General features: G+C 47.2%; 1 protein-coding gene across 1 annotated transcript in view; it reads left to right on the top strand.

Annotated features, from left to right (window-relative positions):
• Positions 1-26,459, top strand: part of LOC8034427 (WD repeat-containing protein 43) — a 40,186-nt gene that overhangs the window by 1,487 nt on the left and 12,240 nt on the right. The window contains exons 2-11 of the mRNA XM_042287555.1: positions 1,319-1,471; positions 4,300-4,421; positions 10,381-10,498; positions 11,945-12,069; positions 15,268-15,367; positions 17,852-17,916; positions 19,578-19,752; positions 22,216-22,308; positions 22,835-22,939; positions 25,369-25,497. Of these exons, the coding sequence (XP_042143489.1) occupies positions 1,319-1,471; positions 4,300-4,421; positions 10,381-10,498; positions 11,945-12,069; positions 15,268-15,367; positions 17,852-17,916; positions 19,578-19,752; positions 22,216-22,308; positions 22,835-22,939; positions 25,369-25,497 (1,185 nt within the window). The remainder of the gene's footprint in view (positions 1-1,318; positions 1,472-4,299; positions 4,422-10,380; positions 10,499-11,944; positions 12,070-15,267; positions 15,368-17,851; positions 17,917-19,577; positions 19,753-22,215; positions 22,309-22,834; positions 22,940-25,368; positions 25,498-26,459) is intronic.

Genomic DNA, 26,459 nt, shown 5'->3' with positions numbered 1-26,459 from the left:
GACGAAGCATCTCTGTGCTTTTCTTTGTGTTTTATTTCTGAGGCATGTGCTCGATGACGTGTTGGTGTGACTACCTTTTAGGCACAACGCGGCCGCTTTTGCGCGTAATGGAACAAGAAAGACTGTCACCTTAAAACAAAACAAAAAAAAAAGCAGCAACGCAGATGCTTTGTCATAGAAGCCGTAAAGCCGGCGGGGGCGCCGCACCTGCGCAGTGGGGGAGCGTGATGTGACCAACGGAGCAAAACATTTCACCCGTGGGACTGTAATGCTTTCGCATTCCTACAGATAAGCAGTCTTGAAGGGACGCTGAAGTCAATGTTGAGATCGTCCTTTTGTGGTGACAGCTCAATCTAGACGCTCTAAGCATCCCAACAAACCTGAAATCACAATCATTCATAGCTTATTTCCTCGTTAAAAGCGTGTTCAAAGTTTGGGGCACGCCCTTTGTGGGAAGAATTTTCTTCAGAGTGAAGTGTTCGACGAAGGGTGCTTGTCGGCCAGTTGCAAGCGATGGCTTCGACCGCGGAGAAAAAGTCTTATCCGATTGTGTACCTATCAGACTCTTCAGAACGAGTTATAATAAAATATCATTCGAAATCTGCACGTATTGTAGGGCTTTCATTAGTCCACAGTCTGCGAGAAAAAAAAACAAAAAAACATGTGTTTCTATTGCCCTGAGATGAATAGGCAGTTTTGTAATATAGCACTTGGTGTATGTGGGAACTAACACATTCAAGCAATATAAGATCAAAAACGACCTCTTTCAAAAATGACTTCAGTGCCCTTTTAAGTGTCTTCGGCGTGTTTTTTTACTAGCACTGCCAACCATTGTTGTGGAAACGTGCACGACGTGTGCCACGAGCGGATGTTCCGCCACCATTCGCTTTCAAGGGCCACTTATTTCAGTGCTGTGCCGCCATATGCTTCCAAGGGCCGCACAAGACACGGGCCTCGTGCACCGCCACTTGCAATACAAACGCAAACACGCTGAGGGGTTCTAATTTCTGTGTACGCCAGTGCAATGTTCTCGTACCCCCCCCCCCCCCCCCGTTTTTTCACACTGGGTGTGGGCACTGCATATGTGCAGAAACCAGATCAGCGCTAGACGAAGTGTCTGCATGTGCACCAAGCCAAAAGCAGCACCAACGCGTCATAGTGACGCAAGAGCCGCACATTGGTATATCGCCTCCACAGGTTTCGTGTTTGCCTAGCCTTACGACACACCAGCTGGCGACGCTGCTTTGTCTGAAGTGCATTGTTTTTGGCCTGGGCCTGCCGCGATGGTGACCGCTCGTTTTGTGCCGTTGCCCCTCAGGCATCTCCAAAGAAGAAAAAGCGGCCCAGGACGAGCTCCAATGACACGGCAGCAGCAGGTGCCATCGCAGAAGCTGGGCTGTTGGCAATGGGCACCGCTTCCGGCACCGTGGTGCTCTACAGCGTAGCGAAAGGGGACCTCCACTCCGAGCTGGTGAGTGCTTCGGCCTTGGAAGACGACAAGCCACGGACACAAAGCGCATCCCCAGTGCCCCAGCGCCTTAGCATGTGCTTTGGTTCAAACGTCGAGTCGGCATTGGGCGTATGTGGAGATAAACTGAGGAGAAGACGAAAGCGCGTGGGGGACGTCGGAGCACCGAGCTTTGGCTGGAAGAGCTAGTCGGTGGACGGAAAAGCTGGCTGCCTTTGTCTATGCTCACTCTCTCCCTCCAGTCAGGGCAATCAAGGGTGTCGTCTGCTCCTCGCACAGTGTCTCATGTTCAAACGCCGGACGCCATTGTTCTGCGTTCCAACAGTGAGTAGAGACAAAGGCAGCTAATCTTTGTGTCTACCCGCTAATCCCTCCAATCGGAGCTCGACGCTCTAACATCCCCGCGCGCTTTCATCTCCCCCTCTCCCTCTCTTTGCCTAGTTGCCGACAGGACGAGAACCGCAGAGAGGTCTGTCAATTGTCCCACCTCCAGCGTGAGCTTGTTACCTTCAACGACACTTTGGCGTCTCGTGTGCTTTCAGCATGCACAGTGGAAGGCAATGGGTGCTTAGAGGATTTTTGTCGATTGAGTCGCGTTCCGAACTGAACTGGAGGTAAGGGGTCTGAAGAAGACGCCCTGCTGTTGGCACCCTGACTGCGACAAAAAGGGAGGCCTCCCATAACTCACTTCGGGCTTGAAACCTCGTCAAACCTCCGTGTTGATGAACTTCCACCTTATGCTTCTCCATGCGCGGAGGTAGCACTTTTCAGATTGCTCGAGTTATTTCGGGCCGCGATCGATTGTACCAGTCAGGGTAGTTGGAACAATAAAGGGGTGTCGACTGGCTCTCAAGTGTTATGCATACCAGTCTTTATTTGAACTTAAAACGAGCTGGCGACCGATAGGCCGACCAGTTGGCAGCCAAAATGGTTGCAATAGATGCCACCGGAGTGACTCCGAAATTAAAAACGAAGTGGTAGAAGCATAGGCTTATGCTGCCTAAATATGTTCCCGTTTGTACTTGAGTTCTTCAATGAAGCCACTCACCATGCTTGTGCATTTCACACCCACCAAAAACCACTTCAGTACAGAATTGCCTGCATGCAAGTTAATGGGGAAAGTTGCAGATGCTGCTAAAAAGATAACCGCCCCCTCCCCTTCCCCCCCAAAAATAAAAATAAAATCTCCAATCTTTACAGCATTTGAGAGGAGGGGTACAGTTTCAATTCAAGAGATTTCATGAGCTAGCATAAAATAACAGCTTTAATTAAAGTAATTCTTCAAATGTTCATATTGTCTTGTTGGCTTCTATGAAATATCTCAATGTGCCAGCTATGTGGTGTTGAATCGCGCTGTAAACCAACCAGAAAAGACAGTAGCCACAGTGAGCTATGCAATGTCGGCCTTTCGTGAACTTCGGTCGTGACCTATCTGTGCATTGCAGAGAAACAGTGGTTGGCGATAATGGGGGTGTGGGAGAAACCTCTGGTGCATTCTTAACTCTTATCTGACAATATGGGACGCAGTGCATGCATCAGTGCAGGCATGCCCAAGTGAAGCCCCCCCAAACTCACACAGACCCATCCCCTCGAATGGTATGGTGTGATAAAGAACCAAAGCATATGTTAGTTCCCCGAAAGCAGTGTTATCAGTTTGCATGCCCGTTGTCGTGTCGGCTTTTTTAGTGTACGAAATACACTAAGCTCGTCTGCAGGACAGACCTTGTCTGCTCGAATTCTCAACTTTCACTACATGTAGGAAATGCACTGGCATCTGTTAAAATGGCTGTCATCTTGATGATTGACATTGAGCAGCGGTGTGAGGTTAGATCTGCGATTTGTAAGTAATACTGTTTTGTTAAATATGAGTAATCTTAAAGCCTCCATTATATTTTTACACTAGGAAGGTGTAAGCAAATGTCTTTATTTTGAAGGTTTCAATTTATTAGGGGATACGATAGGCCTTATGCATTTTGGGGGCCGCCTATCGGCACATGGTTGAAAATGCCGGGCTGCAAGCCTCGAAGGTCCTCCTCATCTGCATTCCTACCCAATTCTGGACAAGGAGTTTCAAAATCGCGGTGAACGTTAACTTAAAAATGAAAAACAATTTTTCGCACACTGACCATTGACAGAGTTTGTTATTGATCACAGTATCCAATCATTAAGCGTTCATTGAATCTCTTGCTTTCGAACTAGCAAAGAGTGTTTATAAACTAAAAAGGTGCGTTGCACAAATTTTGAAGTTTATTATGCAAACGCACAGCTTCACGATTGCTCCGTACAAGGCGCTAGTGTTCGGCAGGGGTGCAGCGGTCAGAACTGACATGGAACCTTGCAACATGGGAAGACATTTTGCATCAAGAAAGAAGCCCAAAGGAGGGAATTCTTTTTAAAGATTTATGCAGATCAGCGAAACTGAGAATCCTAATTGAGAATCCGGATGCGAGTGCTGCATCAGAGGCACTCAGATTGACGAAGAATGCTTTGAGTAAGTTGATGCGTCACTTTGACCTAGATGCATGATATTGCAAGTGGCCTTCTATTGCGTCTCAAAACAAGGATGGCGTGCCGCCATCATTGAGGCAGGTTGAATCATGTTTCCGAAGTTTCCGGTATATGGTGCCAAAAATATGAATACGGTCTGTTGTCACCTTCCAGTCACTGAGAGTTGCAAATTCAGTCTCAGTTTGCATTCCCTGTGGTCATTCATTTGTTTGTTCAACTCATTTTTCTCCATTCCTTTTTTTTTTTTAGTTTGTTTGAAATATGTTGTCCTGCTTGTGCACCCGGCGTTGTGTTTCTAATATGTCGCCCTCTTCGTCCGACAGTCCAACGGCCACACAGCCGCGGTCCGGGGCCTCTCCTGGCACGCGGAGTCGGACTCCCTATTCAGCTGTTCCGACGACCAACACATAGTCCACTGGAGTGTCTCCTCGTGTAAAGTCAGAACGTGAGTGTGCCCTCCGTGCACGGTCTGTTGTTTGTCTGCGTGCCGTAGCTACAGAATTCACATCGCTGGCGCCGAATGCTGTCGTTCCTAAACAACTTACAGTTGAAAACGAGCGTGTTGGTTTATAGATACAAAACTTGAAAGTATAAAACAGAGAGGACGAGGACGGGAACAGGACATCTTTCATTTAGCACCAACATAGAATGGCACAACGATAAAACCGCCCCCCAAAGGTCTCAACGTTCTCAAAGAGGGAAAGGAGATACTAGTTATAAAGGAAGGGGAATACACTAAAGAAAAGTTTGAAAAGCGCATCAGTAATCTAGTTATTTTCGATTACTTAGAATTAACCTTGGTCATTGTCAGTGATAATGCGGAATTATTCTTGTTTGCAGTCCAAAAAGGGAATTGTACTATAAATATAAAAGTTTAAAAAGTTGTAGCGTCACGACGAGGTGTCAATATTCTAGTCATCTCTGGTGTTAAGAATTCGACCTCTGTCTTTGTCAATGATAATGACGGTGCAGAAATGTTGTTGTTAACAGTCCCCATGGCAAATGACTCGATGATTTCTCTTCCAAATCTGTTATTGTGCCCGCCCAGTATATTAGTATTAGAAAAATGAGGTGTACAATCATCGCATGTGCGGCTGTGAACGACAATGGGGTGATACGACTCAGTTGAAGCCTTTGATGCTTCCAAGTTATGTTCTCTGAGTCGGTGGTTGACGCATCTCCCAGTCTGTCCAATGTACTGACTGCCACAGCTTAGTGGAATCGAATAAACCTTCCTTTCTTCGCATTCTACGAACTTTTTTGCATGTTTTACATTGCACCCTCGGGGACTATCGCTCCCATTAACCTTTTTGCACAACTGTTTGAGGCGCATACGACAGGAAAAAACCACACTCGTGTCAAACTTGGACGCGATAGACCTTAAACGGTGCGCGGAATTGTGCATGTAGGGAATCACAGCGAAACGACCTTTCTTTTTTGAAACAACTTGCGGAAGTTGTGGTTTAATAATGAACCTCTCAAGGGTGGAGCGAAGTAGGTCAGCAGGAAAGCCTGCTTTTTCTAACCTCTGCTGCTGCAACTTAAGGCTACTTTCCGAGAAATGCTTGCACGACTTGGAGAATGAGGACTTGAAAAGTGACATTACTATTCCATGCTTAACGGACTTGGAGTGAGCACTGGTGAAAGGGAGGACTGGCTTCTCCGACCTCTGCTGGAAGGCCCAACAAACACCTGAGGAATGAGGATGCAATCGTAAATCCAGAAATTGTAATCCTTCCACTGAAGGATTTTCCCGGGTAAAAGTAAGCCCTGCCGCACAGCCTTTGAAAACTTCAAAGATGCTGTCAGCGGACGCAGCATCTGGATAAATGACCAAGTAATCGTCAACATACCTAAAAACTAGGCAACCCTGGAAGGACTTTTTCAACTGATCGTTGATAGCCCTGTCAACAAAGAGAAGAAATATTTCACTAAGGACAGGTGCAAGGCAAGAGCCTATACAAACTCCCTTCTTTTGTCTGTAAATATTTCCTTCGTATTCTACCAAAGTAGACTGTAAATAAATATCTATCAGGTCGATGAAGCCCTCAATCGAAACACCGGAGGAATTTTGAAAGTCGCAAATTCCGTGTTCATGGATTGCATTAGTCACAGAATCAAAGATGAGTTTTGGTTCTAGGCTGTAATACATATCTTCAATGTCGAAAGACATAACTGAGTGCGGGATGGAACAAAAATGAAGCGAATCGAAGCGGGGGATTAATTCAAGGGAGTTTTGGACTCTGAAAGGCTGAGGGAGGATGATATTAGACAAATGTTTTTGTAGATAACGACCCAGAGGCTTTTGCCAACACCCAATTTCTGAAATTATGCTCCTGAAGGGAACTCCATACTTGTGAGTCTTTGCAGTAAAGAAAACAGACAAATACTGTTTGGCAGGACTACCAATGACGTTCTTAAGAGAGGTCAAGTTCAAGGAGGAACAAAGTTCCTTTGCCCTCGAACGCAGTCTACCCGAAGGCCTAGTTTTTAAGGGCTCAAAATTCTTTGACAAGGCATCAAGCACCTTATCATTAAAAGCACTTTCCTCCAAAATTACAAAAACACCCGTTTTGTCCGATTCAAGTAATTTTAGGTGTTCTTGGCGAAGCTCTTGCACAGCCCTCTTTGAGAACGTTGAGACCCTTGGGGGGCGGTTTTATCGTTGTGCCATTCTATGTTGTTGCTAAATGAAAGATGTCCTGTTCCCGTCCTCGTCCTCTCTGTTTTATACTTTCAAGTTTTGTATCTAAACAACTGTTTGTTTTGTTTCTCTCAAATGCGGCGGCGTAAAATAATTGAACTATATTTATTAACTTCTGAGCTTCCTTAACAAATAGAAACTATGTCAGCTTTTGTGCAGGACTCTTTGGAGTTGATGTTAGTGAAATTCTTGTTGGCCTTTGGCAGCCCCGACTCAGCGGCATGACATTCTACCACAGAGGAGGGTTCGTTGCGACTACGGCGTCTCGAACACGTCTTCGACTGGTGTGTTTAGCGTCCTACCCTGCCTGTACGTCAAGCGTGGTCCCAACATGGCAACAGATAACACCACAAAAGCCGGCGCGTTCGGTTTTCAGATGTCGCGTTTCCTGCGGCCGGTGCTATACCCGTTTTCACCTCAAGAACCAAAGGAAAAAAAGTCCGGCTCCTCGCGGAGCATTACTAATTTTCCCTTTTACGAGGAGAATTAATATATATGTGGGTGCATTTTAGATTACATATATGTTATCTAATCAAGACGTATACGTTTTAAACGCCAAAACGATCGCTTCTTCCTCCAACAACCAAATCTTGTAAGAACTACTTCGCCCGGCATATGAACAATGCACAAAACGTCCTCTTTTCTTGAGGTGAAAACGAGTATAGAAGCCTCGGTAAAAAGTACAAGCGAGCACGAGGTTCGTCATCGGGGTGTCCAAACTCCTGGCTGCCGAAGTTTTCGTGGTCCGTCGAGCTGGAGGGCGACCTGCAGCGGAATGGACGTCTGCCTCATCCACCGACGCTGCTGCGACATCGCCAGGATCGCAGTTGGCGACGACTCGGCATTTTTGTGACGTCGTCAGGTGGGAATTGAGGAACCACTATTTTGGGGCGCGGTAAACACGCCAATCAGACGCGTTCCAGGCGCCGTAGTTTTGCCGTGGTGTTCTACATGGTGCGAGCACAAGTCTGCTAAAAGTCACGCTGGTTACAGTAACAGCATACATCGGTCTAACGACAAGGAGAAAGGGACACTCGCCCAAGAGCTGGTCGCGTTGCGGCATCCTCTCGGTGCCCGCTCGCTTTCGTGCGTGGAGGTCAGAAGCGGAAGAAAGCCCGCCATTCTGACTCGTATTGGGTTTGTCCAGCCACCGGGACTTAGTGAGAAAGGTTGCTCCCTTTGGGGGGGTGTGGAGTTCCTAGCGTTGGAAGGAAACGTGCCGTGCTGTGGGGAATTCGTTGGTCTTTTGGGCACACCATGTTGCCAGGTTGAAGTTGCACTCTCTGCTGCTTCTTACTATTGTATAGACCACTCATAACATAACCGCTTATATTGCAGGACCGGATAAAACGCAGCTTTCTTCAACCACCAATCCGCCTTCCATACAACTTTATGCAATTACATACCGCTTAAAATGCAGGCGCACGAAGGGAGATACCGGTTACAGTGTGGTTTCTGGAATGGCCCGCCGACCGGCACACACAGCAAGCACGCTTCCCTGTCCAACACCAGATAACCGCGCAAGCAGCACTTGCGGGGGCAAGGATGGCAAAGACGTTGCGCGGAAGAAGCGAGGAGAAGCAAAGGTGGGAGGTGAAAAACAAATGACGACGCAGCAAGGTGCGACACATGCACACGTGTGCTCAACTCCGAAAGCCTCCATGAGCCACCCAAGCCTTTTGCCTTTCGATTTCACCCCCTCGCTTGAGTGATGCAAAACCAACCTCCTTTCTTACACCGCGCGCAAAACGAAGGCTGGGTAGTTTCTAGTTTTGCTTTTTGCAGCTTGCTGGCTTGCTCCACGTCTGTTTGGACCGCATCAAGCATATCGTACGGAAATCGACCGTCCATCGCCGATCTGTCTCTGTCTCCCAAGCCCAAGATGGCCAAGAAACAACAAGTCCTGTCTCTCGAAACTAAAGAGAGCATCGTCAAAGATGTCGAAAGTGGCATGCAAAAAGCTTCCGTCGTGGCAAAGTACAACGTCGCTGACAGATTGGTTTCTACTGTCTGGAAGAACCGGGAGCAGGTACCGAAGCAGCTACAGCAAGATTTTGCGTCGCTCTCAAAAAAGAGGACTCGTACTTCAAAGTATGAGGACGTAGACAAAGCCTTGTTTAGGTTGCGAGCCAAGAACGTCCCAGTGAGTGGCCCAATGCTACAAGCGAAGGCTAGGTCCTTTTGACATTTGTTCGAACACTAAGGCTTCAACCTCCTCAACGGATGGATCGAGCAGTTTAAAGACCGCCACGGGATGAGCTGCAAAGTTATTTTGGGCGAAAGTGGGGAAGTCGACGGCGCCAGCATTCAGGCGTGGTTTTGCATTCACCTCGAGATGATGCTTTCCGCGTACGCAGACAATGACATCTATAATGCCGATGAAGCTGGTCTGTGCTACAAGATGCTTCCCGATCGCACTCTCGCGATGAGAGGTGAACCTTGTTCCGGCCGCAAAGTCTCAAAGTAACATGTCGCGGTTTTGTTTTGTGCAAACATGGACGGCTCCGACAAGCGGCGCTTGTTAATAATCGGGGAAATCAAAACGACCCCGTTGTTTCAAGAAGCCAGAATGTCTGCCTGTAGTGTACACAGCAAATGGAAAGACCTGGATGACCCAAAAGTTCTTTGCTAGTTGGCTGAAAAATTTCGATGAGGCCATGATCGCAGAAAAACTCATTCTTATCTTGGACAACTGCAGCGCTCACAATGTGCAGCCGCAATTAAGCGCAGTCAGTTTGAAGTTCCTGCCGGCAAACACCACTGGTAAAAGCCAGCTTCTCGATCACGGCGTCATCGCTACAATCAAGGCGCTCTACATGAAGCGCATGTTCGAAAGAGTCATCTTGAAATGGCAACGAGAGGAACCCATCAAGGTAGACTTGAGGGGCACCATAGACATGATCACCGTGTCGGGGTGGCAAGTAAAAGCCACAATTATCCAGAAGTGTTTTGGCAACGCAGGGTTTGTGCGCGATGCCGGGAATTCGGAGGATGCCGTTCAGTGCAGTGATGCAATTGATGAGGCGATCGGCGCGGACGTGTGGTCCAACCTTGTGGAAAACCACTTTGTTTCTGCAAACGACACATTTCAAAACTATATATATGAGGATTACGATGACTCTGTTATTCGTGAGGAAGCAACCACCGATGAAGCCATTGTTGCAGCGGTGCGAGGTTCTGGGGCGAGTCCACCCGAAGATGAGTCGGACGACAGCGAAGAGAACACGCCGGAAGTTTCAAGTAAAGACGCACTGGAATTCTTACAGAAACTGAAGGTTCACTGTGAGCAGATCTCCTTCAATGATGAGGTGTTCAAATGCCTTAGCGTTATCGCAGACCAGGTCGTCTGCAACGCCGTTAAAAAGCAGCGCCAGGCAAAAATCACTAATTTCTTTCAAAATACGTGACACACTTCAGAGAAAAGTGTACTAGTCTAGTGAAATACGAACTTTTCTCAGACTGAGCTTTATTTTTTTATCTGATGTAAAATAGATTGTTTTACAAAGGTAAGCTGTCTCATGGCATGCATTTTGACCTGAAAAATTGTTGTTTTGATTATAGCGCGCTGCCGCTTATAGTGCGGATTTTTGCGACTTCCGCGACATGTTATATGCGGTCTACACTGTACCAGCTTTTCCAGTAGTCATCTAGGAGTGCACTTGATGGTGACAGAATGTCTTTTTTTTTTCTCTGTCCCTAGCAAATGGAAGGCGGACCGTCACAGCGTGCATGCGGTGGCAGCGGTCGATGCAGGCACAGTGTTGACAGCCAGCAGTAGTGTCAAGTGGTGGGACGTGGAGAGCAAGACTGTTCTCATGGTAAATAGCCTGCATCACATTCCTCTAAGACAGGGGTCTCAAACACGCGGCCCGCGACTCGCTGGTATGCGGCCCGCAAGCAACCGGCTACAGGTCCCTGTTCCCATGTCTTGAGCGCTAGAAATGGCATGCGCCATAGTGATCTCATCTCGTCGATTGATTTTTGCTCGAAAAGTAGCTCTGCTCTTTTAACAAATTCACATATTTTATACTTATCTGTGTTCATTTGCCCTTTGTTGCGCTTTATTTTTTTACTTCCCAGCTTTTTGTAATGTACAAAGATTCCACTACTATGCTGCAAGCGCGAGCTGTTCGTTGAAGGATGCATCTCGACTGCGAACTCGATCAGCAGGGGCAACTGCCAAAGATAAAGCTACGAGCTCCTGATCCTCGCCTTCAAAAAAATATCGCCATTAAAATACAAGTATTTGTTGAGAGTGTTAATAAAAATCGCCAGCAACTTGTCAAATTAACTATTTTTTTTAGAGACATGTAGAGCTAGGTTAATTCCTGCGTGAATTGAGCAACGGAAACGACAGTGTACTCTTGTTCCATTCAAAATGCCAACACGTTGGCAGTGTCATTTTAGTTCTTGTGATAATTTCAGGTCAGGGCCCAAAGAAGTGATATAAACAAATCAAATCTAAAGATCTCACTGGCAAAACTGTCAGTTCACACAAAGCATAGAGCACGAGGTCATTTCTCTCCAGAATCTTTTAACCCCCCCCCCCGTGTTACACTGGCCCTTGAGCTTTCTGGTGCGGGCTATTTGGCCCCCACACTAAAATGAGTTTGAGACCACTGCTATAAGGTTAAAGTGCTCGCTCCAGGTAGACCGGGAAATGTTTTCCGGTGGGTTTCAGCTCTTTGTGCATTGCTGGCTGGCTATTAAAGGCCGCTTCAGGGGGGAAGCACCGGTGAATATTGCTACCGGTGCCATTCGACAGATACACGCTGCAGATTCAATATCATTCTAAAAGTGCCGTCGCAAATGTCCGTAGGCCACCGGTTAGCAGAAATGTTGGAGACGGGAATCTAAATTCATCGCGGTTCGCTCGCAGTTGCCCGTCGAAGCGTGGCGCTTCATTGATGTCGGTGTTTCCAAGTAACGTGGTATTAGTTCGTCGAAGCAAACGTCAAAGGGCCACGTTCGCTTTGACAGAAACTAGAAACTTTTTCTGGTGTTTGGATTTGGTTTTGCCAAGGTTAGGCATAACAAATTCTGGTTTATTTCAGCGTAAGTTCCGCATTGACTGGGTGTCATAGAGGAAATCAAACGGTCATAGTACTTCGATAAATGTGAAAAGAGAGTGCAATGGCATAGGACGTTAGGGCTGTCCTCTTTACTGGGTCTCTCCGGTCGTGTCGGAGAGACGCCGACCGTCCGCTCCCTGACGGGGCTGTCCTCATTTTCCGTTCTTTCTGCGCTCGTCTCTCCTTCCGCAGAAGTTCACGGGCCATGCGACGGAGGTGCGTCAGCTGCTTCCCGTGGTGCTGGCCGGCCCCAAAGGGGGCGAGTCCCGGTGCTACTTCCTCTCGTCGGCCGCCGGAGACCGCCAGCTGAGCGCCTGGTGAGGGGTCGCCCTCGGGGCAGGCGGGCTCTCGTCCTCGCTCTCTTTGCCGTCTTGTACCACCCACGCTTTGATAGTACCATATTCTCCCTTCTGTACAACCTTTTTTTTTTTTGGGCAACATTTTTGGTGGCATTTTCTGTCAGCTAGCTCGGCCACGCTTCCGGTCCGCCAATATTTCCCGATTTTTTGCTCATCATTGTTTTTGCATTAAAGTGAGTTACGTCTGACTGTACAGAGGGCAACCATTTCACAAAGATGGCGCCATTGATTTGATCTCGCTAGCACTGCGAGACTCGCCGTCAAAGTGGGAGTGTTCGAGGGCTATTTGCATGCTAGCACCATCATGTTGCGTAAGTCGCAGACCTCTATAAGTGGCCATTTAGACAAAAAGGAATTGTCATATAAGTCACACCTGTATACTTGTATGGTCTGAGCATATAACTTGCACCATTGTATGAAATTTAGCAATAGAAATTAAGAGGGGAAAAAAGTGTGACTTGTACACCGGAAAATACAGCGAAGTGACAATGTGGGCAGACCGTCTAAGCACAAAAACCTCATACCTGCTCTTCTTTCTTCTTTCTTTAGTTGTGCTTTACGTAGCAGCTTTTTGGGCGCTGCGGTTTGTGCCTGCTAATTGGGAGATCATCATGCCCTAAGCTCACGAGTGTCCATTAGCCAGCATGCAACGCGTACGGTTAGTTTCTGAGCGGAGGGGTCAGATTAACTTCATATGAGCTCGGTGCTGAAGGCCGTATTGGAAGACACAACGACAGTTTCATTTTTTGCCACCCAGCCTTGTTGCGTCGTGCGTTCGTTTAGATGGTGGGCACTTGGGCAGCACCATTGGGCAGCCGGTGTCTTTGCCGTAGATGATAAATTTTCTCAGTGCAGTATGGCCATCAGAGATAGGGGTCTTTAGCATGCATTACACAGTAGCGATATGCGACCGCACACCAGTGTGACATTCATACGAATCAAAAAGGGCAGGGGCGGCTAGCCACTGTCGTAAGTGTGAGCGTAGAGGAAGCTGCCGAAATTCTAACGTCCTCGAAGGGCGTGTGCGCTCGTGCGGCGGAAACGTTCGGGGCAGCAAACTCGTGTTTGTAGCTTCGCTTCGTACGATGCGAAACGAACTTCAGCGGGGCAATGGCCCGAAATAGTGTGCCATTAAGTATTGTATCGTGTTGATATTGGAGCCTTGTCAACTTTCTCTCGCAACGTTCGCTCTGCTGGAGGTTCCACACTTCGGTTTGCTGCTTCATTCTTTTTCAAACGGGCAGTTGGCTGTGATGTTCATATTTCATTGACATCTCGAGGGCCGTTTGGACGAGACAAGCCGGGGAACTAACGAAACTGCGCATGCCGCACGCAGTGCAGAGTTCCAGAGACGCTCTGGTCACTGACGAGGCGAGAAGGGCAGAGGAAGAGCTTCACATCTCCCGCCTCCAGTGCTAGCCTCCTACTTTTGACACTTTGGCTTCTCATGAACTTCGACTGCGCCAGGTCCCGGCAGAAGGCGTGTTACGTGCGGGGGGCCGGGCATTCTCATTTTGCGAATGACCATGGCGAATTTAACCGTTGCTGTAGGGCATACATTCTTGTTCCCCCCTTGGTACTTGGATCGTTCCGAACATTTCCCACCCTTGCTAAAGTGCTTTTCCAGTTTAAAGGCCGGCCAACGAGCGGAAAGGAGGAAACTCCCTCTCAATTCCTCCTTTTTATTCAAGGGAGAGGGAGACCCTCCTCCTTTCCACGGCGAGTAGCTCTGAGATCCACTCCTGTAAAGAGAGGGGGAATGGAGAGGAGAAAACTGGGAACCGGTTTTCCTCCTGGCAGAAGGCGTCTGTAGGTTCGCCTTTAAGCGTTACTTCGGGCAATCTCTTGCCACCTGCCAACACGTGACTCTCTGGCAAACAGTGTGTATGTTACTGTTTGCGAGGCCTGCAGGCCTTTGCAACGGTTTATACTAACGTCCTGAGAGCTTCCTCGGCTATTGGTGGGTGCGGGGGGAGGGCTTGTTGTCTGCTTGACTGCGCAAATTATTAAAAATTAAATAACCAGATAATTTAATTAGTATGTTGTCAAATGGAAACTGCGGGGGAAAATCGAAAAAACATGGTGATCCAGGCTGCAAAAATGTGTTTGTTTTAGTATGTGTTTGTTTTTGCTTGTAATAGTTTTACATGGCATAGCGAGGTGTTAGCTGCTCCTTGACTTTTTCTTTCTTTAGTATGTCTTATTACTGTTTGGTAAAATGTTTTACAGTCTGCCCGGTCACAGGTTGTCAGATTGACGTAAGTGTTTCTATACAATAAAACATCATCATTATTATTATTATTATTATTATTATTACCATAATATCCCGACAGGTAGCCCACCTAAAATCGAGAGAAAATTGGGTGAAAATGAGGAGTGGTCTAACCTTCAATGTGTAATCAAGAAAAGTTGGAAAAAAAAATGCTATTTTTAGATTATGTTTCCCTGCCAAACTTGTTATCGCGGTGAGGGGCAATGAAGCAAAGATGACTGTACTTTCCAGTCAGCAATGTTTCATTATATCCTGCCATGATAACTAGACGAATTTCCGCTGAGGTCATCATTAAACACATAGGTGTTTAAAAAATATATAGCAAATCAAGTCAAAGACATTACAGGAGGACGCTTAAGCTTCGCCTCTTAGAGTGGAACGCAATAATGAAATATAAATCTTCACTGCTTCCCAGGTCGTGCAAGCGTGTCTGTGTGGCCTAGTTGGTAGTGTGTCTGGCTCACAACTGAAGTGTCGTGGGTTTGAATCCTGCCTCCGCCTAAAATTCTTTTAATTTTTTCTTCAAGGCAAATAATTACTTTATAAAGTGAAGTAATTTGTGGAATGCGGCAATCTTTAGTTCGCATTACATGTCATGTTTTAATCACTTTCATTCCACGCTTGAAATCACGTTTCACATGAGCGCTCTGGGTTATTTGAGATTCCCACGCGAGGTCATGTGGCTATAACGTCATGACCCTGTAGACCAATCAGGATCTTCACGACACCAACGCTGGCTTTTTTGCGACACGAGCTCCTTAAAGCTCTCGTTTTAATAGGGGTGGGTTACCCTTCGAGGGTGGGGCATCTTTCGGGATTTTATGGTATGATGATTATTTGCTTTGCTCGTGCCTGAAGGCCCCTTTCCTTGTCGTGCCATGCAGGCAGTTGCAGGCAGGGGGAAGCACGAGCGCCCTGGCGTGCCTGACGCTCTCTGACGACGCACTGCATATGGGAATTTCATCTTCCACAGGCAATGCACGGGTAAGTGTCCTCCTCCCCCTCCCCCGCCTCTCCCGGCATGCACGTCTGGACAACTTTAAACAACTCTGTGTTGAAAGCAGCCACTACAAAGAAAGACTGGGACAACAGAGAACCTTTGCAAGAAGCGAATCCATGAAACGAAAAAGAGCTACGCACGTCACATCAACCCTTTTGCCAAGAGCCCTATTCCTCGCCAGTCAGACACTGGAGGGGCGCCTACACGTCCGTATTCTGGCCGCACAATTTCTTCTGCCTCGGTGATTTCTCATACTACCGTATTTACTCGAAAATAGGTCGAACCCTATTTATTGGACCCACCGAGAATTTAAAAAAAAATAATTCAAATATAGGTCGACCTTCTTTTTTATTTTTAAGAACAGGGAAAATTTTGGGCAAAAGAAAGAAACAACCTTTATTTACATCACTCTCAGCTAAATCACGTGGCGATGCCAAAAACTTTATCACCGTCAGAACTTCTGGACATGTCATCGTCGTCCGAAGCTTCGTCAGCTTGGTAGACATCCTCGCAAATTCGCAACAACACTTCACTGACACCATTGTAAAATGACGACAAGAAGAAACGAAAGAAGGTGCAAAGTGACGAAAGACAAACTACAAAGACGCAAGCAAAGCCGCCGTGTCGCCATGAGCAACACGCGAGCCGAGCCGCCTCAAGCAACTAACAAAAGTAACATCTTTTTTTTTTTTTTCTTTTTTTGTGCGCGTTTGCGAGGATGGAGGGCAAAGTGCCTGGCGCATCGCGTTCCTCTCCTTCCCCGTTGCCCAGCAAGGGGAACGCTAGAGGCGCGATGGCGAAATACGACGCGATAGCGGCACTGGCCACCGCAGGCGGGCCATTTCTGTTGTTTACCAAAAGCTTTTTGAAACAAGAAGGGGCGCGGCTCTACGGCAACGCCGGCTCGGTGACTCAATAGCTTCATGCCTCCGGTAGGGTCGCAAAATTTGGTCGCGAATGTAGGTCAAAATTCTTTAGTCACGGTTTCCGAAAAAAATAGGTAGACTTATATTCGAATAAATACGGTAGCCAGGTGCCACCCCGAGCCAATACAGTGCGCTTCGTAAAGTCGGCCTCGCGGCCACAGTCTCGGCAGCGAGTGCCGAGACTGGCACCGTGAATCGCCAACTCGCCCATGCTTTTGTCTGAAGTCTACGGCACCCACCAGGAGCCAGCGGGACAGCACAGATTGCACCCTAGTGCTGTGTTGGCATTCACCTGGAACTCATATTCCCGTCGATCGAATGAGAGTCCCAGCAGGGCATGCTTTCAGACACTCGTATGCGCCTGTGGATTGTGCATAATGGGACGCTGGGACGCCGCTTTACGTTGGGATTAAGGGAAGACACTACTCAAGAGGGTAAACCGCCTGTCTTGTTTTTCGGAAATTTGGGGCATATTCATAGCTGGAAAAGTGTATGACGTGCAAAGCTTTGTCTATAAGCTTAGCCTTCAAAGGGTTGCGTAAAAGTTCATCAGTAAACACTGCGCCCCTTGAGCAAAACTGTCGTTTAGGAAAGGTGACGATAGTGGCCAGTGTTTTTCGTGAAACAGGCAGTATAACACCCATGTCATGTGACTATGGAAAGAAATTACAAAAATTAAGCCATTATTAATAAAAAAAAAAAAAACTCAGCCTTTCCACTCTGGTGAAGAAGGAAGAACAGCGAAGCTGTACTATGGTCGGGAATGAAGTAATGGCCGGCCACAAGTTGGCAAGCCATAGTGGAAAGGCTGGAAAGGTTGCGCCATCTATGGGGGAGCGACGGCAACAAGTGGAAAGCCGGTTGTCTGGTTGCCGCCGTCGCTCATAGATGGCGCTAGCTGTCCGAAGTGTTGTGTCGACGTTTATTTGTTTGTGGACACGATCCTGGGGAAACTAGTCCTTAGCAGCCCCGCTGTAAAAGTCAAAATGTAAAAACAATGTTTTATTTTTTTGCATGCATTAGGTTGAAGGTACTGCAGCTTTTCATACAAAAGACAACGAAAGTGCAGAAACTAAGCTCACAGGCACATTCTTTGCAGAATTGCAGCATAGAAGCTGGCTCCACACATCAATTCATTATCAAATAATAGTTTTCCTGAACCAAGATTTGATGCCAAAAAGTGAAACTGAGATAAACACATTTGTAGGTTCTGAAAGGTATGTTTTAGAGGGTGCCAGTATGTTGGAAATAATTTATCCCGGAGAAAATACTTTAGCTACAGGAGGGAATGTTTTTGACAGCATTCTTTAGGATACTTGAAAGCTTATTAGACTATTTGCTAAAAATGTGACTTTAAAAAGAAAAAGATTGCACCTTGAGGGTAGTGTTTTTGCTTAATTGGTCGCATCTCGCTGACCCTAGCGGAGGCCGCAGCCCCCTCTTCAGTAGTGCCGTCTCGCGGACGCTACGGTGCACCCTAGCCGAGAGACACGGGCCTATGGGGGGTGTTGCCCAGGATTGATCCCCCTCTTCCTTTTGCAGAAAATGCTCCTGTCGGCAGTCACCAGGACCGGCATCCTGCACATCTTCGACCTGCAGCTCAACGGGCAAGTTCACACGCATTGACGCTCCTAAAATTGCCTAGCCCGAATGTGGAGGTTCGCTCCGTACAGAGACAAGCAAAAACTAGTTTCAAAGTGAAAGGCCCTTTCGTTACTGCCAAATCAGGGCGAGTTTTAGAATGGGAAGAAAGAGCATCGTCGCCACGTGTCAATCCAAAATGCAGCTCGGACTTGGCGCAAGTGCAGTGCCAACGACGCTGTTTCTTTGTGTATGTAAGGGTTTTGTGTATGCCAACCTAACACTGCCTGTTGTCACAAGAAAATAAAATTCAGATTTAAAAAGCAAAATTTTCAATGAGGCGAACTTTGTGCCCACAAACTGTAGAAAAAAGTACCACGCATCTTGCGTCGGCAACTTAAGGGTGACTTCCTTGACGCGGCGCATCAACGCTTCGATGCGCGCAGTACGATCGGGACCGTTTCAAAACCCGAACGCACCACGACGGCTGTGAACGGGTTAGGACTTCCCGGAAGAGCGAGTGTCAACAAACGAGACAGCCGAGCGGGGATTCGAACCCCGTGACCTCACATGGCGGCTGAACGCGTTGGCAACTTTGCCAGGCGTGCAGCTCCATGCACCCTTTCAAAATCCTTCCTCTGTGCACTGCCATCTTGTCTACTGGGTTGGGGCACACATTCCGGGCATGCGAAGTAACTCTCTTCCTCAACGCCATGTCGGACGCCGCACACGCGGTGACTCTGCATTTTTTGTCAGAGATAAGAGCTGAAAAGTTTTACAGTAATATCTCGTTAATATGGGTGCCCTTCACTATATGAATGTTTTGGGGGTCGAACTGGGTCAATATGTGCATTTTTGTCTCGTTCATATGGACTACTCACATCATAGGCCAGGGGTGGTCAAACTTTGCGAGTCCAAGTGCAGCTCGCGGCTCCCTGGGACGCATACCCTCCCCCCCCCCCCCCCCCCCAGGGCAATATCATAACAAAAATTGTAGAATAAAAGCAAGTAAAAAACTACTGTCGAGATTCCGACGAATGAACAGTTGTAAAACACGTTTCTGAAATATGAACAGTAGGATCAAAGGAGCGTGCAACTCGGATAGACAAACACTTAGCCAGTCCTCAAGGTGCTTCTTTCACGAACGGGAGCGCGCAATAAAGACGCATAATGGCCAATGGCTTTATTAGAGCAATATGCGGTGGACATCGACTAAAATAAAAGAAATAAAAACTGCCACACCCTTTTTTTACCGCAGCTCTTCGCTTAAAATGGTTCTTCTTTGTTGCTGTTTGCACGTATCCGTCTGGCCACCCCTGTTTTTGACGCTTTTTCGGGGAACCGGGGGTGTCCGTATTAACCAGACGTCGCCGTACTTCGTTTTGGGGTGACTTTGCAAAGTCGCCCCAAAACGAAGTACCGAGTCCTCCGCACTACCGAATCCTCCGGCCAATTGCGGCGGTGGAGCGTAGTAAAAAGTAACTCTGCATAGAAAGATTGTACTCCGACGATGCATCGTCACAAACTTCCCTCCGACTCGTCGATTGGCTCGCTGGGGCCGTAGCTATAGCAGTTTGCCATTTTGTTAGTTTGAGTGAGTTCAAGTTTCTATTCTCATTCGACCGTGCGGGTGCGGTCCTTCAGCGGCATGATCTGCCCGCAGCTCAACCTCGTGCCCGTTGTGCAGGCGGTGCCAAACCCCTCTGCAGCCCCGTGCCACGGTGCAGATGGCCTCTGGGGGCCCCAATGGTCAGGCGCCCCACAAGCCCCAGCCCCTGCCCATCCTGGCAGCGGGATTCCTGGAGGGGGACTCCCTGCTGCTCTGCTACGGGACCTTCCTCAGGCCGGCCTTTGAGGTTCTGGTGGGTGCCTCCTCCCGCTCTCTTATACAGAGAGACATAAACACACTTGCACACAGTCCTTCACACACCGTCTCGCTCACATACACTCTCACTAACATATACAGTCAAATCTCGTTAATTCAAACACGAGGGGGACCGAAAAATTGTTTGAACAAAGCAAAGTTTGAATTAACGGGAGTTTCTTCTCATAGGGACGCATAGGATGGGACGTGCATGTTAGTTTGAATTATCCAGAAGTTTGAATTTACGAGATTCGACTGTACTACACAAAAGTGTGTACAATATGCGAGTAAATACGGTATATAATTAGAAACGAAATACAAGACATTCATCGACCAACGCTTGTTTATTCGGACCGTCCGACGATCCTTTGTGTTATGTGACGTCACGCAGCAGCTTCGGATGTCAGTCATTGACACTGTCAAAATTTGGGGTGCAGTTTTGTACACGCTCGTAAAAGGTTTAATTAATATGGGGAGATTGTATATCAAAATAAAAACTATGACTACATGAAAGCTCCCTCGGCGTAACGAGCACAAAAATTTTGTAATTCCGGTTTCGACCTGACAGTTCCTTTAAGGGGACACACCCCCTAGGGGGGTCAACTTTTGAACTCTTGTATTAAAATTAATTAAATTTACAGGGTAGGCTGGTGGTCATGCTAGAGGGTGTATAACAAAATTTCAGGTCTGGCGGTTAAATGAGAAAGAAAGTAGAGTAGCTTCTATCAGCAACACACCTACATTGTTTAGTTAATCTATCGTCAGAAAACTATCACAATATTCAAGATTTATATTTGCTAGATATGTAGTAGAATGCCTAGAGGGTGCGGCTATGGAACGTTTTTTCTAAAAAGTGATTTATTTCTGTAAATTTTCTCTTCTGCAAAATTGGTAAACTTTTTGGTCTTCTGTGTCTTTTACAAAATGTCAACATTTTTTTTATAAAAGACATCCAGGAAGTGTCAAAAAAGTTCCATAGCCGCATTCCTTATTAAATTTCAGTCAGGAAAAGGGAAGAATGAGCCTTCCCTGTTTTGCCATTATCAAACGATAGATTGACTAAAATGAATTTTATACCAAAAAGTGGAATGGAGAAAAATGTGTTCAAAGTGCTCCGAACCCTACCTTTTCTTTAGCTTTGGTGGACAGAAAATAATTGATAAAAAATTAACTATGCAGTGAAAATTAAACTTTTTGGGAATACTCTCTAGATGTTGGTGGATGTAAATATGTTATTTTTCAAAATCAAGTTTTTTTGCAGAAACCTTTTTTTTTTTGTGTGTGGGCAGTGTCTCCCTGTGGGCAGTGTCTCCCCTTAACAGTCCACAATGGACAATTTCTTGGCCCGATGATTAAATTTAACTTTTCAGTTATCATGTGCTGTCAAACAGTCCATGGCAAACAACATTTTTGAGAGATAAATAAACTTGTGGAAATGGAGCGTGCTGGTTAAGTTACGGTGTTTGTGGAGAATAACATAGAGGACGAAAACCGGACGACACGTTTCTCCATGTCGTCCGGTTTTCGTGTCGTCCGGTTTTCGTCCTCTATGTTATTCTCCACAAACACCGTAAATAAACTTGTCATACATTTCACAAATGTTTCCTGTGTGGCATACCTGCTTATGATCAGTAGGCCTATGCAGAGGAAATCACCAAATATCCGCTTTGAATGTGTAGCCATTCATATGGCAATGGGTAACTTTATCTTGCACCATATCTAGATGAATGTTTGATAATTCAAACAAAATTTCTGGCTTTCCGGAGTTTGAAATAATGGGAGCCTACTGTATGTGCATTATTATTTACAAGGTCTGTGGGCGTTTGCACCGCTTAATCGCATCAGTACTGAGACTGGGAAGAGTTCCTGGCTGCCATTTGAGTCGGACGATGACTCCGCTTGCAAAGCATAATATTGGGACTGTCTCAAATATTTTACTTCCAACTTGCGGGAGAAGCAACTGTCGCTCTCGCAGGAGACGTGACGGTGTAACGACACAAGGCGGCGATTCATTGCGCGTGCACCATCATGCATCTCCCAAATCCCACGAAAACGTGTGTGCATGCGCTGCATCGTCGGCTGTAGTGTCGTCTGATTGTGCACGGCCGCTTCGAAACAGCACTTGCATTGCAAAAAGAATGCAATTAAATGTGTCCAAGTGACACGCACACACAATGTTCCAAGGTTCAAGAAGCTTCCTCCTCATCAGACCTGAGTGCAAAATCTGCGCTTGGCTAGCGCAGAGCAAAGAGTATGCTCTCCCGGAACCAGGCGCCCGTCTAGGCACTTCCCGCAAGCGACATAGTCAAATCTGGCGTGGGTGACTTTTTCCCGCGGATGAGGAGTTGGCGGCAAAAGGAGAAACGAAGGCGATACTCTGGTTCTGCCATTTTAGTTAGTCTACTACCTCGGGCTTGTGTGGTGGAGGGTGTCTTCAGAAGGTGTCTCTTTGCGATTGCAGAAGGGTGTCGGAGAACTCCGTGGCCACAGCTGCCTGGTCAGGCAAACACGGACGGAGGCCTCTTCCAACAAGCTCGAAGAGGCTGCATCCCTGGTGAGTGGAGCCTCACATGGTGGTGTGGTACCTACAGATGCGTGGTTTGTCCGCAGTTGTTTCCAAGCTTTGTGAAGGTCGTTGTTGCATCGTCATGCCGATTAATGAACAAATTGTTTTGCAGTTCTGTTTGCACTAGCATGCCTGCAGCGAAATACTTTGAAACCTAGAAGTGCAGATAGATAACTGAAAAGATAGACACCTAAGGTGGCAATTTATCAACTCAAAAATTTTCTAACCTTTTGCGACAAAACTTAGGCAATTCAAGAACATTTTGTTGTAACACCACCGCGTCTTGCTCGAGCGGTTCACGGAGTGGCCGGGTTGTGCTGTGTACGATGCATTTCTGGGAAATTAGAAGTCGGTCTTATCTGGCGTTGTAAAGAAATGGCTTTGCCAGAGAGTGCTGAAGATGCATGTGCGAGTGGCGGGAACGGTTCATTTTGCGTGACGGCGAAACCTCGTGTTGCGAGCGCTTCGGGCGTGGAGTTTTCGGGCGCCGTGCAAGGTTTTTGCTCTCATGCAGGTGCGGCACCCCGTAGAGGTGAGCAAGGAGGTGACGAACCTGGCCCCCGGCCACCTGGCACCCAGGGTGGAGGCTCCTTCAAAGAAGACCGGACCGACGTCTCAGGTGAGCTGCAACCTTGGCTTGTTGGGTCAGTTATCTCGAAAGCCTAAAGCATTTTTGTGCCCCGGACTGGACCTGGCTACCAGCGTACATTTCTTAACCGCTCATCTCAAAGAATTTCTAGAAGGTGCTATAAATACCTTTAAATCTATCCTGTAAAGAATTTTAAAAAAAATAAGAAAATCATGAGCCATAATTTACTTTGTGAAGGTGGATGATGAGCGAAGCTGTTTAGCACACAACACAGACCCGCCCCCAGGAGCCGGAGGAAACTAGACATGTGCGAGGGACCGCCACTCGGCGGAAAGTAGACACGCACGACAGGACCGCCACCTCGGGAAAGTGGAAGGAAAGGAAATTAGGCACGCAAGCGCTTAAAACGATGACAAAGAGAGGGTGGTGCGAGCTTAGACACGGCTGACGCTGGTCGCACGGCGGCAAATCTTTGAGAAATCTTTATTATGTACCCGAGAGTCTACTGATCTTGAAAATGGTGCCTATAAAAAACTAATCTGCTGAACAGACCTATTGATAAATTACGCAAGCATCAAGGAGAATGCAGAGAATGGTGTTCCACGTGCCGCACGTGCTGGCATCTGCAGCAGTAACCGTTCTAAAGCAAACGCCTATAACAAATGGTATCTTGCACGTGCATTCGTCAATGCTTTATTTTGGTTATTTACTTCGAATCTTTTATACGGGGAAGGCATGCGCATGCGGCGGTGCGAGCGTGGAGCTTTTAGTCACTGCACAACAAAAAACGCACGGAACCTTAGTCATTAGCAGCTTTTCTGTAAAGAAAAAAGCTGGTTAGGTTTTTTTTTTTTTTTTTGTTTAGAGCATCAGAAAGTTGGTCTGCCTTTGATTTACAACGACGCCGATTGACGCTGTAGGTGAGAAACTTGGTCAGTGAGCTGCGGCTGGAGTTTTCTCTCGTGCATCACGCGGCTGTGGTTACGTGGGCATGTGCCGGTAGGGGGGGGGGGGGGGATGCTCATTCAGGTAGGAGCAGGCACGGGTGGGGGTTGAAAATTTGTCCAGTCGTCATTATAAAGCGAACCTAACCTCGAAAATAAATTTTTCATAGGAGCAAGCTGAAAACAAGACGAAAGAATATTGCACAAATTCAGATGCGCAATATTCACACTGGACGGTCAAGGGCGGCTTTGGCTAATTGGGGGGAAAGGTTGCTGCTGTCTCAGCTCTGTTTCCTTCTTTTCTTTTAAAGCGAAAGCGTTAACTGTTTTATGGAGTGAAGTGGGCGCTTTGTCTGTAACCGTTGTTTGTAACCATCTGTAGCAGAAAAATGACACCTAAATTCCCAATAACACACAAAGAAGAGCACAGCAATGCAAATGCCTCGTCACAGAACCCAACAGGTGCGCTCATGGTCAAAGCGGATGTGCTTCAGAAATAAAACACAAAGAAAAGCACAGCAACGCACTGCTTCGTCACGGAAATCGTTGTAAAGCCAGCAAGCAGGGTTCGCCGCACCTGCGCAGGGGGGGGAGTGTGATGTCAACGTCGCAGCGCCTTAAGTGCAATGTGAAGGCGTGGAGCGCTGCTTGTAGGAATGCAGTGCGTGTAGGAGTGCGAAAGCGTTCCTACACATAAGCAGTCTTAGCTGCCTCTGCCGATTTTTTTATTTTGTGGGCAGGTAGGTGTTTAGTGTGTTTCCAAACCAGTAAAAAAATAGGAGTGGCCATAGTTGGCCAAGTGCGCAAGATGCCTAGGCGCAGTCAAACGTTGGAAGGTCAGGTCAGAGAAGAAAATGCCGAAGCTCCTCCCAGTCGTTCTTGTTCTGTCGGTGATGATTGTGCTTCGACGACGTCGTAAGGAGATGGAGCGAAGACTCCGATTGCATGCAAGGGCCGCGTCGGCCTTTCTTGCGTCCGGTCGAGCCTGCGTCGAAGGACGTGGGAGTGGGCACAGTAACCGAGCTGGTGTCGTCCAAGTGCTATGTTGCCTTGTTGTACGGGAGGCCGTTCGCGAAGGCTTCGGTTACCGATTTATCCGGTCTAAAAATGGCACCGCCGTGAAGGTTGCACCCCCGTATAAACGGCCGTTTTCACAAAAAAGTTTGTACGTCAATCGCAATTTTAGGCGCAGTATTGTGGCTTTGGACCTGCGCTGCCACGCTTTGAACTGCTGGAACAGCAAGCTACCGCCGGGTGCTCCGTTGTTCCTCGTTTGTCGTAAATGTTGATGCAGTCCAAACTTTGTGCAGTTAAGCTCTAATTTACATTAAAAAGAAAAAGTGTAGATGTACACTGTGACATAAATTGCACCGACGGAAATTTGGGGGGGAGGGGGGAAGGGAAGGGGGGAGGAGGTCCATAAAATGTGGTATTCTAAGTGGCAGCACTCTGGGTGCTTCAGCGGGGGCCGCCGTGGAGGGAAGGTCCTTTTAAAGTGGTGTCGCTCGTTTGCAGCTGCCCATGGAGGAGCGACTCCGTGAAGAGGCCAGGGGTACCCCGGGGGGCCGAGAGCCTCCCCGTGCAGACAACCTGTGTCAGCTGCTGCTGCAGGGGCTGCAGAGCAACGACCCCCGGCTGCTCAGCGTGAGTGAACCCATTCCTTGCTAACCTAACCTAACCTAAGCTTAACATCCTTACCTCAAACCTAATCTCACCTAAACCTACCCTACACTAAACCTAACTTAATCAATCATAAACCTAACCTAACTCAACACCTCTGGGCCGGTTTACTCGTTGATGCGGTATCTGGTCCTGCGGGTATATTAGCCTCAAGATGGACTTTGGGGTCACAGTGGCTCCGCGGGGACGAGAAATTAAAGGCACTTGCACTCTTGTTCAACTTTGTGTGGCTATGCAGCTAAAGGGGTGGGAGCACATGCTTGAGCGTGGTTAATGCTTTGCATGCACGCTCCTCTTGTTGGAAATGACACAGAAAGTTGTCCGTGGGTATGGCATTCCAGACAAATGTCTGCTATAAGTACCCCCTCGCTTAGATTATTTGAATCCGAGTCTGAGCAGAGAAAGAAGGCGAACAGGCTCGAAATATTTAAATGAATCGTATTTGTGTACTTTAGATGCGGTGTGTAGTTTGTTTCTGGAAAAAGTTCATGTTAAACTCCTAAAAAGAAAATAATTTTTTTTTAAAGTCTGGTTGGGGGACACGTGTCCAAAAAATTGAGCTTACGCGAAAAAAAAAAAAAAAAACTTTTTAGAGCAATATTGACGGTGCGAGACGCGATTTAGTCTGTAGTTACCCCCTTTCCACTTGTTTTCTCCGCATTTCTGGTGCGTGGAGGAAAGTGGATCGACTTGGCCATTACGTTGAGGTGGAGAGGGTGTATGGCCATCTCGTTGACGTGTAAAGAGTGTATGACCATTCCGTGACATCATGGACTTTGTGCGCAGAATTTATAACAAATCTCGCGCCAACAATATTGCTCTAAAAAAATAATTTTTTCGCGAAAAATTATTTTTTTGACACATGTTTACGTTGATGGATTCATGCGTTGCTTGCCTAAGATGTTTCGGTCCTAATTGTTAACGGA

This window comes from Ixodes scapularis, unplaced genomic scaffold, assembly GCF_016920785.2.
Source record: "Ixodes scapularis isolate PalLabHiFi unplaced genomic scaffold, ASM1692078v2 PGA_scaffold10__122_contigs__length_95168666, whole genome shotgun sequence".
Taxonomy (NCBI): Eukaryota; Metazoa; Arthropoda; class Arachnida; order Ixodida; family Ixodidae; genus Ixodes; species Ixodes scapularis.
This window is presented reverse-complemented; position numbering and strand designations above follow the sequence as displayed.